The sequence below is a fragment of the Gymnoscopelus microlampas genome (genome assembly GCF_963454915.1).
Source record: "Gymnoscopelus microlampas genome assembly, chromosome: 2".
NCBI lineage: Eukaryota > Metazoa > Chordata > Actinopteri > Myctophiformes > Myctophidae > Gymnoscopelus > Gymnoscopelus microlampas.
The window spans coordinates 52010659-52023486 of record NC_139939.1 but is presented as its reverse complement, the minus strand read 5'-3'; the positions used below and the strand labels follow the sequence as shown (position 1 = coordinate 52023486).

The 12828-nt window shown below is 44.7% G+C and overlaps 1 protein-coding gene across 1 annotated transcript in view; it reads left to right on the top strand.

The window, feature by feature from the left end:
• The first annotated feature begins 6440 nt into the window (after window positions 1-6440).
• Window positions 6441-12828, top strand: part of LOC311033834 (guanine nucleotide-binding protein subunit alpha-12-like) — a 34167-nt gene continuing 27779 nt past the window's right edge. Inside the window, exon 1 of the mRNA XM_084041510.1 lies at window positions 6441-7477. Within this exon, the coding sequence (XP_083897636.1) occupies window positions 7136-7477 (342 nt within the window). The 5' untranslated portion in view covers window positions 6441-7135. The remainder of the gene's footprint in view (window positions 7478-12828) is intronic.

The window sequence follows — 12828 nt, the reverse complement described above, 5'->3', positions numbered from 1 at the left end:
GAAAAGGGCGCATGTGCAATCTGCCCAGACGTACCAGGGAAATGGCTGAAGCCATGAGCCCTGCCACCCTCATGCAGATTGTGTACTGGACCTTGCGTTCCAGTTGAAACATGGCCAGACACTTCAGAAAAGAGACTATCCTCTCCTGAGATAAGCGAGCCCTGAGAGTAATAGCGTCCAGCTCGATGCCTATGAAAGTAGCGTGTTGGGACGGGGTGAGCATGCACTTCTCGAGGTTCAGTGTGAAACCTAGGGAGGTCAGATGCGACACCACTGTATGGGTGTGGTGAACCACCTCCTGATACGAGTCCCCACTCAGTAGCCAGTCGTCTATGTAACTCGCGATGCGAATGCCCCTCTGCCTCAGAGGAGCTATCGCTGCCTGAGTGCATTTCACAAACACCCTGGGACTCAACGACATTCCGAACGGGAGGACCAGGTATTCGTACACACGACCCTCGAATTCGAAGCGCAGGAATTTCCTGTGCGGCGGGTAGATGGGAACGTGAAAATATGCGTCCTTTAGATCTATCGAGCTCCACCAGTCGCCCTGTCGGACTGAACGTAGCAAAGCCGCTGCCGTCAACATTTTGAACTGAAAAGTTTTCAAATACCTGTTGAGAGCTCTGAGATCCATGATGGGACGTAAACCTCCTCCTTTCTTCTTGACTAGGAAGTATCTCGAGTAGAAACCGAGCCGGCTTTCTCCTGGTAATACTTCCCGCACGGCGTTCTTGCGTAACAGGGAGGCTATCTCCTCTCGTAACGTCGCAGCCGCTTGACCACTCGCTCGTGACAACAGTACTTTGTTGGACATGGGTGGTTTGGTGGAAAATTGCAGTTTGTACCCCCGTGCTATCGTACGGAGCACCCAAGTGTTGGGGTTGCATTCTTTCCATTTCTCGATGCGCATCGACAACGGATTGGGAGGGGTTGTTATCGTAGTCGAGCAAACCCGAGCCGCCCTCTTGGCTGCACTCGTTGGTCTGGCGAGAGTGCTTCCTACTACTTCCGGGTTCACGTGCGCGGCCATCGTTGTAGTTCTGGCTAACCGCGTGGGCCTTGCCGGTGTGTTTGTCGACACGTGTCTGCAAGCTGCGGCGGCCATTTTTGCCAGCGACACGTGTCGCTGGGTGGGGGCGGCCATTTTGGCTGCCCCCCCCGTCTCCCAGACACATTGGCTCATTTTTACCTTGTGGCGCATCTTGGACCAGGAAAAATGTTGGCGTGACCCGTGTAGCAAGTGGCGGTTTTGGCCCGCCACAAAGCCCTTGTTCTGTCCAGCGATCGCCATGGACCCCCTTGTGGGGGTCCGTGGCGATCGCTGGCTCATTTTCATTTCGACTGTTTGTTGAGATTTTTTGTTGTTTTTTCTTTTGTTCTTTATTGCACAAGCATATTTTGCCATATAAAAAACATTTGCAGTAACACTTGCAGTAACAACAGGTGACACAGAGGCATGCACATTCTTTTGTGTGTGTGTGCTTTGGAACTTGGAGCCCGGGGCGCAATATTCTGTCGCCGCCGTAAACTCCGGAGAGAATCTCCTCCTCTTCCTCGCCGTCCTGGGACTGAGGCCCGAGGCCACTAGACCCAGACATGAAACCACCGTCTCGGGGGGGAGGGAACCGGGGGAGAAATCTTCCCTGCTCTTTAGGCAGGAATTGACAGTGTCACCTATACCGCTTGGAACCGCGGCCCCTGTAGGCGCCTCTCTGGGGCTTGTTAGGCGGGGGTCGTGTGCGTTCGTCCTCCCTCCGGTCTCGCTGTTCGCCTCTGGCGGCGGGCGGGGCGGAGAAGGACTGGGTGTGACGAGACGGAGCGTCCTGCCGGATCTGTGGCCTGCCTCTCTCCGGTCGCGCAGGACGGGGCTGTGGTTTGGGGGGAGGGGGTCTGGCTGGAGCCTGGATGCAAGACAGAGCGGCTTCGTCCTGCGCCTTGCGCACCGCATGGCTGTCTTTTAGGTAGTCCATGCCACCGTGGAAAAGGTTATCTGCGGTCACTTTTAGGTTGAGCAGTTTCTTTTTGTCGTCTACACCCCTGAAATTAACGTGGTCCAGCCACCGAGCCCTCTCGTGGGTCACACACAATCCTAAACCCCTGCCGGTCCACTCGGTTGAGTATTTGTTGAGCGAAATGATCTCTTGAGTGAGGCGTCTCATCTCCGTCAGCTGCAGAGGTGTGGCGGCGTCTCCTGCCTCGCTCAGGAGTACCGCCAGGGACCCCTGCAGTAGAGCGGCGGCGTTCAGAGCTCTGGCGCCCGACGCAAACGCCTTGTATACAGCCTTGGTGGCTACGGAGCCGGCGATGTCTTTTTCGTTTGTCAGACAGGGAGGCTCTTTCGTTGTGTTGAACGGAGCCTTCTGGCCGCGGTGGCTGTGGAGAAGAGAACTGGCCAAGGTACGATCCATTGGGGGGACGATAACGAGGCCGAGTTCGCCCGCATTCTCACAGTCTATGTTGAACCTGAGTCTCTTTGGCTCAGCCTCGGGGCCCAGAGGAGAGTCCCATGACTTGGAAATGGCTGTCCTGAAACCCTTGGCCAAGGGAAGCTTGGATTTCTTTGCGACTTTTTCGTCTACTGATTCTAGACCCTGCCATTCCGAAAGGCTTTTGGCGGGAGTCTCCTCCGCATCATCGCCCGGCCATCTGAGCCCGCACCTCACGGTAGCGGTTTTGTAGAGCTCCAGCAGTGTGGTCTCGTCTTTTTCAGCCGATGGAGGAAGGCGGCCAGGCTGGTCCGCGGTAGCCTCCACGGGTATAGTAACAGGGGGGAGGGGTCCCCCTTCGGGTGGGCCGAGGGCCATAGCCTCGGTGTCGTGCAGCACGATCTGCTCGGTGTCGTGCAGTACGTCCTCCTCAATTTCGTCGACGACGTGGTAGCTGTTCGCCTCGTTTCCATGGTGTCGAAAAGAGGTGACGGCCCCGTTGTCGACGTCGTCGTCGCCTGCGGAGGCAAAACTCTCCGGAGAGTAGTAGCGAGAGGCTGCCTGCTGTCTGTCGCCACTGTTGCGGGCCCCAGGTGGTGAGGAAGGGGAATCTATGAGGGGCTCGGCGCCGTCGTAGGTCCCTCTCACAGTAGGAGAGCGAGAGCGCGGGGCTGCTGTGTGAGTAGGTCTCGCCCCACCCTCTCTGTGAGAGGAACGAAGCTGCTCTGGGGGCTCCAGAGCACGTGCAGAGCCGGCTGCTGCCGAAGCGCGGGGCCGTCGAGTGTGGTCTTCCCATCCAGCGGACGGCCCGCGGTCCATTGGACGACGGGAGGAGAAGAGGCGTCGGTCCCCGTCGAATTCGTCCTCATAGTCGTCGTGGAAACGAGGTGGCGGGAAGGATCTTTGGGCCCTGGAGAACCGGTCCCGCAGATCGGAGGTGTGCAGGCCTGCACACTCGTAGCACCTCGGGTCACGTAGATAGAAAGGTTGGCTAGGGTAGCCTAGCTTGTAGTTTGTAGGTGTTTTCCCCCGGGAAAACACGAGGGAGAAGAGGTCGGGGAACTCAATGGACAGGATCCAACCCGTCGCTTAAGAGCGTGTAGTTACCCGCGACCTTGTTGTAGAGTGAAGCTCCTTCACCGGCTTGGCAGAAGGAACAAAGAGAATGACTTCCGCTTGCCAGGTCTTTTTATGCCCTCGGGGGAGGGACCTTGGGAAGCGAGGGAAGGCCCACAGGGCCAAAAAGGGTTTTTGCCCTGAGGGAGTGAATGTGAAGCTTCTGTCATCGCGCCAGGGGGCGCTGTTTCCCATATGTGAACAACGAGAGAGCAATGAAACAAAACCACTAATATAGCTTTTTCTTATGAGAAACCAATGAAAGTAGAACTAAATCATTTGTAAGTGGCCTATGCAGGGGGTTTCCTTACTTAAAATCTAGCCATGGTACCTCAGTTTAAACACAATGGATAAAATAAACACTAGCCTAAATAATCTTCAATGTAACGCTCTTATCATTAACACAAAAAAGACAGAGGAGATTGTTTTTGGTGCCCCACTAGAGATACACAGATCCCCCATAACTATTCATAGTGAACAGATCAACCAGGTATGTTCGTATATATACCTAGGAGTAGTAATTGACCACCTTCTGTCATGGAAAGAACAGATTGAATCAGTGGGTAAGAAGACAAAGCAAAGAGTCTATTTCCTTCGCCGTTTGAGATCTTTTGGTGCTAGTAGACAGATTCTTCTTTTGTTTTTCACTTCTGTTATAATGAGTGTTCTTCAGTACTGTAGTACCACCTGGTATGGATGTCTGTCTGTAGCCTTAAAGTCACAACTGCTGCAGCAACTGAGCATTTGTTCAAAGATTGTTGGACAGCCACTTCAGAGGCTCTATACAACTACGTATAATGATAGTATGATAAGGTTGGCAAGGAATATCACTTCAAACACTAGCCATGCTTTGTATGGAGAATATAGGTTGCTGCCTTCAGGAAGGAGATACGGTGTTCCTACATACAATAAGGTCAAACTGAAGAGGTCCTTTGTCCATCAGACGACACTGAGGCTTAATCAGGATTTATAGGCCAAGGGTAGGCTGAGAGGTGGACATTGCTCTTGTCTTTGTATGTCTTTATGTATGTATTTTGTATTGTGTTTTGTTTTTCTTGTGTCATGTCAAATGTGTGAACTGTTTATTGTTGCATACATGGCTGCTGGGTCGCAAGACAAATTTCAGTGTGAACTGACAATAAAGTATTATCGTATCGTATGCATTAACACTTTCATACCAATACTCAGTTTTATAATGTAAATAGATAAATAGGGCGACTATAAAATAGGGCTATGGTGGTCAAACAAATTGTAATGCTATTTTAACTCATTTTGCTTGGGGCCCTTTAAGCCCCCAGACCTTACTTTGAGAACCACTGTACTAAACAGCTAAATAGATTATCTACATACAAGCTACATGTCACTATGGCTATGCCACCGTTGTGAGCTTGTTGTATATAGGATATTTTCCCTATTTTCACTTAGGCCTAGACCCCTTAACAGACGATGTCACACTGGTTGCAAGTGGTAAGAACAAGTATTGCGCGCACAGGTTCAGCACCGATATGTTGGGAATTGATTGGATGAAACAATCACCTGTGTGTTCAGTCTCAATGTTGGTAAACAAATAATTGGTTAAAAATAGGGACGCCAGGTTGACAGTTGTTAAACTCTGTTGACAGCCACACAATGGTTCTAATAATATTATTTGGGCAACTGTACCTATCAAGATACGTCTAGTTAAAGTCTGTGTTTTTGCCACATGGGAGGCTCATTATTGTTAACAAACTTAATATCCGTAACAGCCATTATGACCGTCTTCAAAGTCACCAGAATACACCAACAAAAACACGGTACAAAATCGCAAATTACCAAAATAAAGTTGCCACTAAACACTCACCTCACAAAAAAATCCCTCTTCTTTAAGCTGCTTTCTTCTATCTTCTTGATGAATCAGCGATGACGCAGTTATATAATTATCTTCTCAGGAGGATCGTAGGCCTACTGTTCCGCTCGCGACGACGAACTTCAAAGCTCGCGCTGTGGTCCAGCGCCCCTTCTGCTCTCAGCAGCATCACTTGTCAAAAAGGACAGATCTACTAGCTCGCAGCGGGTTGCGATGCGACGTGTTGTTAGCTTGTAGATCTCTTGTTTTGTAACATGACACCCTGCATGGTGAACTTTGACTTGGAGCCAAGTCAGCCAACCAATAGGAAAGAAGCACTGAGAGTTTACGTCACTTGGCAGCCATTAGTAGTTTTCTTCATTTTCCTAGAGATTCTAGAAGATACACCTGTAGAGGCTACAGCCCGAGATTAATATATAATACTATATTATATCTAATACTTATTGATAATGAAATAAAATGGCTCATGTATTTGACTGACATGTGTGCATGCCTGTTTTGTTTGAATTAGTTGTTGTTTGGTCCCCAGTAGTAGTTATTATCACAATCATTTTACCACTTTATCCATTTATACGTTAGCTATTCAAAAATAGCAGATCTACAAGCTCACAGCGTGTCACTTCATACCGCGCTGCAAGCTTGTACATCTGCTATTTTTTAAAATATTTGAAAAATATAATATCATTTATTAATTTTGTAATAATTTATAGAGTGTTTTTTAACACAAATGTTCTCTTTTCAGATGGGGATCCGTGACCAAATAATACATGATCAATTTAGGGGTCCTGAGAACCACTGCTGTACAATACATGTTGTATATATCATGGCCCCTGTGTGCGGTGCCCAAGCGCCGTCTTGCGGTGATCCCCGGTAGAGCCACCGGCCGGGGGCCCTGCAATGCATGCTCTGAGGAGGATCCGATCTCAACTCAACCCACTGGGGGGAGTTTGAGTTTAGATCTCAGCAACCCACTGAGGGTGGGAGTCTAGATCTCAACCCACTTGGGGGGAGTGTTCTTCAGAGTTGAGTGTTTAGATTTCAGACAGAAACACAACACACTTTGAGCTGGTAGCGTTTAGTTGGACTTTTACATTGTTTTGCTTGGATCGATGCGCAAAACAAACCAAAAACCTCAGACTGTGGACTTTGGACTTCTATCTAATCTATAGGACCAGAAGACAAGGCGTATAAACAACTAGATTTAACCAGTTTTTTAGCTCACTTTTTGGCATGTTTCTCTCTCATCTTATGGGCTTTAGTGTTGAACGGATATGGAGCAACATTAACAACCAAGATGGACACGGACTGTCTCCCTGTTTTAGAGAGGATGATGCGTTCTGATAGATTATAACACTTTAAATCTGTTTGTTTAGACATAAATGTACTCTTTAAAGAGACGACAGTCCTTTAAAGTGGAGGGGGTACTTCCTAACTTAACTTAGTTATTAGGCCTCAAGATCGGCTACTTGTCAAATGTCCGAAATGTAACTTTGTAGCTGAAGTGGTTAATGTATGTTTTGTAATAATAATCCAAATCTACAAAGTAGCCAGTAATTGAAGTTTTAAAGTAATTATAGTGGAGTAAAAATTACAATATTTGCCTCTGAAATGTAGTGGAGAGTAGAAGTAAAAGTACTGAAAATTGGAAATACTTCAGAGGAGGGTCTCACCCTATAATGTGAACTTTTAAAGTTTTCTACTACTTTTTTTGGGACTGTTTTGGGGGACTATTTAACGGACCACCATGTCGGGAGTGGTCCGCACCGTCCTGGGCCGCTGTCTGCTCCCGGCCGAGGCTTCCAGAGGAGGAGGAGGAGAGCCGGGAGGAGGGGGTCCGGGCAGCAAGGAGGACCGCAGGGAGGCTGCCATGGAGCAGAGGGAGGCGCGGCGGAGGAGCCGGGAGATCGACGCCATGCTGGCCCGCGAGAGGAGGGCCGTGAGGCGGCTGGTGAAGATCCTGCTGCTCGGGGCCGGAGAGAGCGGAAAGAGCACCTTCTTAAAGCAGATGAGGATCATCAACGGGAAGGAGTTCGATAAGAAGTCTCTGCTGGACTTCAGGGACACTGTCTATGAGAATGTCATAAAGGTAAGACATAAGAATATTTTTTTATTATTTATAAAAAATATTAAGATATTAAAAAAAAAATGTTTAAATATATTATTATTTTTGTATTTATTTTTGTATTTATTTTTTATTATTATTGTTTTTTATTATTTATTATTGTTTTTAGTATTAATATAATATATATTAATATAATATTATTAATATTATTATTTTATTATTTTTGCTGGATTTGTAACAAAGGTAAAAACAAAATCAGAGAGAAAATAATGTATGCAGTGGTGGAAAAAGTTCCATTATTTTTTACTTTAGTAAAAGTATCAATACTGGAATGTAGAAATACTCAGCTGCAAGTAAAACTCCGGAATTAAAAATATACTTGAGTAAAAGTACAGAAGTATTGCATCAAAAAGTAGGCCTACCCATTATGCAGACAGTTTCAAATGTATAAATTGTATAAAAATCCTTTGAAAATGTCAGATCTACAAGCTCACAATGTGACCTTGTAGATAAAGTAGCTAAAGTTTTCAAATAATTGTAGTTGAGTAAAAAGTACCATATTTGCGTGGTGAGGTGTAGTGGAGTAGAAGTAAAAGTACTGAAAATTGAAAATACCCCAGCAAAGTAAAAAATACCTCAAAATTGTACTTGTACTGAGTAAATGTACCTAGTTACTTTACACAACCGTATGTAAATGAGTGTTTTTCGAGGCCCCACAGGATAATAAATGCAGATTTGAGCAGTTTTCTTCTTAAAAAGATAAGCTACTATAAGACCACAGCACTTCTTCTGAGTCCAAAGTTTAGAAACAGCTTTGCTTGTCAAAGTATAGATATACTGTTTTGATTGATTGAATACTTTGAATACTTTGTTAGTCAGAAATGTAAACAGCACAGAGTACAGTCAGACATGTAGGCTAAAAGTTTAACACCAAAAAGGTACTGGGGACTTGTTTCCATTGTGGTCTTATGTATACACACACACACACACACACACACACACACACACACACACACACACACACACACACACACACACACACACACACACACACACACACACACACACACACACACACACACACACACACACACACACACACACACATATTTTGGCCATTTGAAAATAGTAGATCTACAAGCAGCTTTTTTCAAAATATTTTGTTTACATTTTGAACCTGGGACATTCTGCATAATGAGTACTTTACATATATTTTGATACCAATACTTTTGTACTTTTACTCAAGTAAAGTTTTTTTTCCAGCCTTTTATTTGTAGTATTTCTTCATTAGCAGTATTGATACTTTTACTTAAGTAAACAATGTGAGTACCTTTTCCACCACTGACATGCACACATACATAAATACATACAGTCCAATCACATTCAGTTCACAACATGTATTATTGTCATAATAGCGTGTTTCCCCTTTGTGTTTGCTGTGTGTATGTATGTGGGCCTCCTCTACCCAAAGTGAGTGAACAATGCAAAACTATTCCTGAGGGACAGTACATCCTGCCCTGGCAGCCATGGTTGTACACATCATGATGATGACGCTGTTAGCCTAGTTCTACCCAAACAATAGCAACATAACACCTCATCCTCCACCAATAATAATACAATATACACGGTGACATCACCGCCAGTTGTTGGGTTGAGAACCTGATGAGTAATGTTCATCTTTGTAGCCATCAGTTAAACAGAGGCCCCTCGGGCCCTGGCCCTGACACACAAGAATACCACAGACTACTGTAGTATCTGTCCCCCCCCCCTATGTCTGTCTGTTTGTCGTGTCAGTGATTCATTGGCCACTGGCCAAGAATACCCTATTATGACAGAAAGACTGTCATAACGCGTCACGACGCGTTGTGAGCTGGTAGATCGGCTATTTCCACTATTTATGAAAATGTTTCAAAATGTATAAATCTTTCTCAACATCGAAACGATTATGACAATTATGTAAAAATAATTGCGATTATCTCAAATAATTATGATTAGGCGATTATGTAATAATTGGGACAGGCCTGCTCTTGTCTTAACGATATGCTTTCTGTCTGTCTGTCTGTCTGTCTGTCTGTCTGTCTGTCTGTCTGTCTGTAAGTCAGTGAAAATGTATTATGTATGCTTTCTGTCTGTTAACCTGTCCGTAACCATATAATTCAGGGGTCTTCAACAGGGGGTCCGGGACCCCTAGGGGGTCCTCAGAGTTACTACAGGGGGGCCGCCAAATGTTGGTGTGATAGGAACTTTTACATTAACTACTTGAACCCTAGCATCCCTATCGGGGGGTAACATTAGCTGAAAGCAGCAGACCGACAAGCTCACACAACACGTCACACTGCAACGCATTGTGAGCTTGTAGATCGGCTATTTTCGGCAAAGAAGAGATAAGGTGTAGACTAGAGGAAAAAAGAGCAGAAGAGAAGTACAGAGCCAAAGAACAGGTTTACTAAGTATTGAGTGTTTAAAGTGGTTAAATGTCTGAAAATGCACATTAACCTGAATCCAACATATTCATAGAAAAGATCATGTGTAAACAAACAAACAAAACATTAATTTACTCAACACTGATGCTAGTGCTGTCACACAAGTCTAAGAAGCTATCTATGAAATGTATGAAAAGGTTAAATCTCAACATAATTGTATACAACATGTAGTTGGGGGGGGGTCCCTGCTTCATTTCTCTCTCTCAGCTAAAGGGTCGCTGGCTTGAAACACGTTGAAGACCCCTGATCTAATTTATAAGCGTTTTGTGTATTAGCCTCTGGTGAACCTCTACTGTAATCTGTCTGCAGGACCTCCACACATACTGCACTGTATGTTACTGTTTCCCAAAGAGCGGGTGGGGACTCATGTTTGACCTTTTTGTGTTGTTTTAGGCCTTGTAAACAAAAGTTAAACAGATATGACAAAAAACTTAAATACACAAAGAAATGACTGACAATGGCCAATACCAACAATCAAAGTAAATGATGTATTCCGGCCAAAATACGCCATATTTAATATTTAACAAAGTAGTGGAAATAGAGGATCTACAAGCTCACAACTCGCCGCGTTGTATTACAATTAATCGTAATTATTCAAAGTAAAAGTAGAATGTCATAATCGTGGCCACTGGCCAGCCTTATAGTTAAGAGGTTCACTGACTCTCAGACAGACAGACAGACCAACACTCAGACAGTGGTTGAGTAACAGGAAGACATTCAGACAGCCCTGTATACAGACAGACAGGCTGTCTTATAAACATTAGGCTAATTATTACAGCGCTGATGACGGATGTGTGGTTTCTACTAAATGATTATCGACATTGGCACCACAGTATCTCTCTGAACTTCTAGAAGTCTACACACCCACAAGGTCATTGAGGTCTGCGGGCCAGTTGAAACTTGATGTCCCAAAGACACGTTTAAAGACCAGAGGGGACCGAGCCTTTTCAGTAGTAGCCCCCACACGATGGAATGAGCTGCTCCCCTCCCATATCAAACGGGCCCTCACCCACCATACTTTTAAATCTCACCTTAAAGACCCACCTTTATACCTTTGGGCTTTTGATTCCATTTGAGAGTTCTGTGGTCGTTGCTTCGTTTCACTGTCTGCTGCGTCTTGTAATCTATAGCGACGTGTCTCCTTTTGTTGTTTATTTTTGTTTCTTATTTTACTGTGTGTTTTGTTGTTGTTTTTCTGTGTTTTAGCTTATGTAGTGCATTTAGCGTTTTTAGATGTTCTGTGCAGCACTGTGGTAACCTTGCCTTGTAAAATGTGCTGTATAAATAAAGTGGATTGGATTGGATTAGCTATGAATGCTGGTATCTCCTTCCACTGTTCTCCTTCTGTCTTACTGACATAGACAGACAAATAAGATTAGGAGATAGGACAGATTGGACAGACAGATGGGGTTTTATACACTAGTCAGACAAGATGATGATGATGATGCATTCAGAACAGAGAGTGATGACTCATACCTTTTTAGTTTATACTCATGATACAGACTCAATCTCCTCTGAGTGGGAAAAAGTGTGTGTCACTAATCCTGCAACTAACCATTATTTTCATGAATCAATCCGTTAATAATATCTAATTTATGCAATTCATTTAGATCAGTGTTTTTTCAACCCTTTTCATGCCAAGGACCCCTAAATTTATATACATTTTGTCGCGGACCCCCATCTGAAAATGTTTTGTGTCAGAGTCAGAGAAGAGAAAATGCTAAATTCTACAAAATTCTTCAAACATTTTCAAGATTTTTCGAAAATGTCCAAAAATGCAGATCTTCAAGCTCGCAGTGCGGCACAAAGTGACCCGCTGTGAGCTTGTATATCTGCTATTTTTGAATAGCCAACATATACAATATGGATAAAGGGGCGAAAATGTATTAACACCTTTTACCCCCTGGAACCCCCTCAAGGACCACTGGTGGTCCCCAGACCACTGGTTGAGAACCACTGATTTAGACCAAAGAATCGGATAAAATAAAGTACTAAAGTGCAAAACTATGGTTAACGTCGGATCACACACTGAACCCAAACTGACGTCGATTTCTCAATATATTCCAGCCCTCAAAAACATAGCTTTTTCATTTTTATAATATGCCACACAAGAGAAGCATTCTGATATGGGGGAAGGTATAAACAGCATATATTAGACATGTTGACACAACACATCACTAAAGTAATCCTTCATATTCAGTTCTAAAACATCAATATCCTGACAAGTGATTAAGAGTTTAATATGTCATGGATGGTTTCATCGTTGCGCGCATAGCCATGGGCTACACTAAACATCTTCACCCCAAATAACCCTTCAACACGGCGCCTTGCAAGTTGCAACGTGTTCTGACTCCGTCAGTCAGACAGACAGACAGACAGACAGACAGACAGACAGACAGACAGACAGACAGACAGACAGACTGACTTTAGGCAAAGCAAGCGATCAAAGGAGGGAGTGAAGGGTAGGAGACTTTGATGCTTAGTGAGAGACGGAATGAAGTCCCACTATGTTCATTTACCACCCTGTAAACACATCTTTAAATGGAATTAAGAAATAGTTTTAATCCGAGGGTATGCTATGCGGGTACCCGAACTCAGAGATTAGACGCCTCTGCCCTGCACAGTCTGATAGAAATCACAAAGCCTTAATAACAGAAATAGTCTATGTAAGCTTAATTAATTGCAAAACATGACACCCCTTATTCAAAACACATGGCGAATGCATTCTTCTCTTTATAGGGCCTACACAGGTAATACCACAAACTACCTGTGAGACCTTTATGAATTGAACCTCACAGTCAGCAGTCAGTCAGTCAATTCAATTCAAAGGAACTTTATTGGCACGAGAAAACATACGTTTACATTGCCAAAGCAAGTGTCAAAACGTAATAA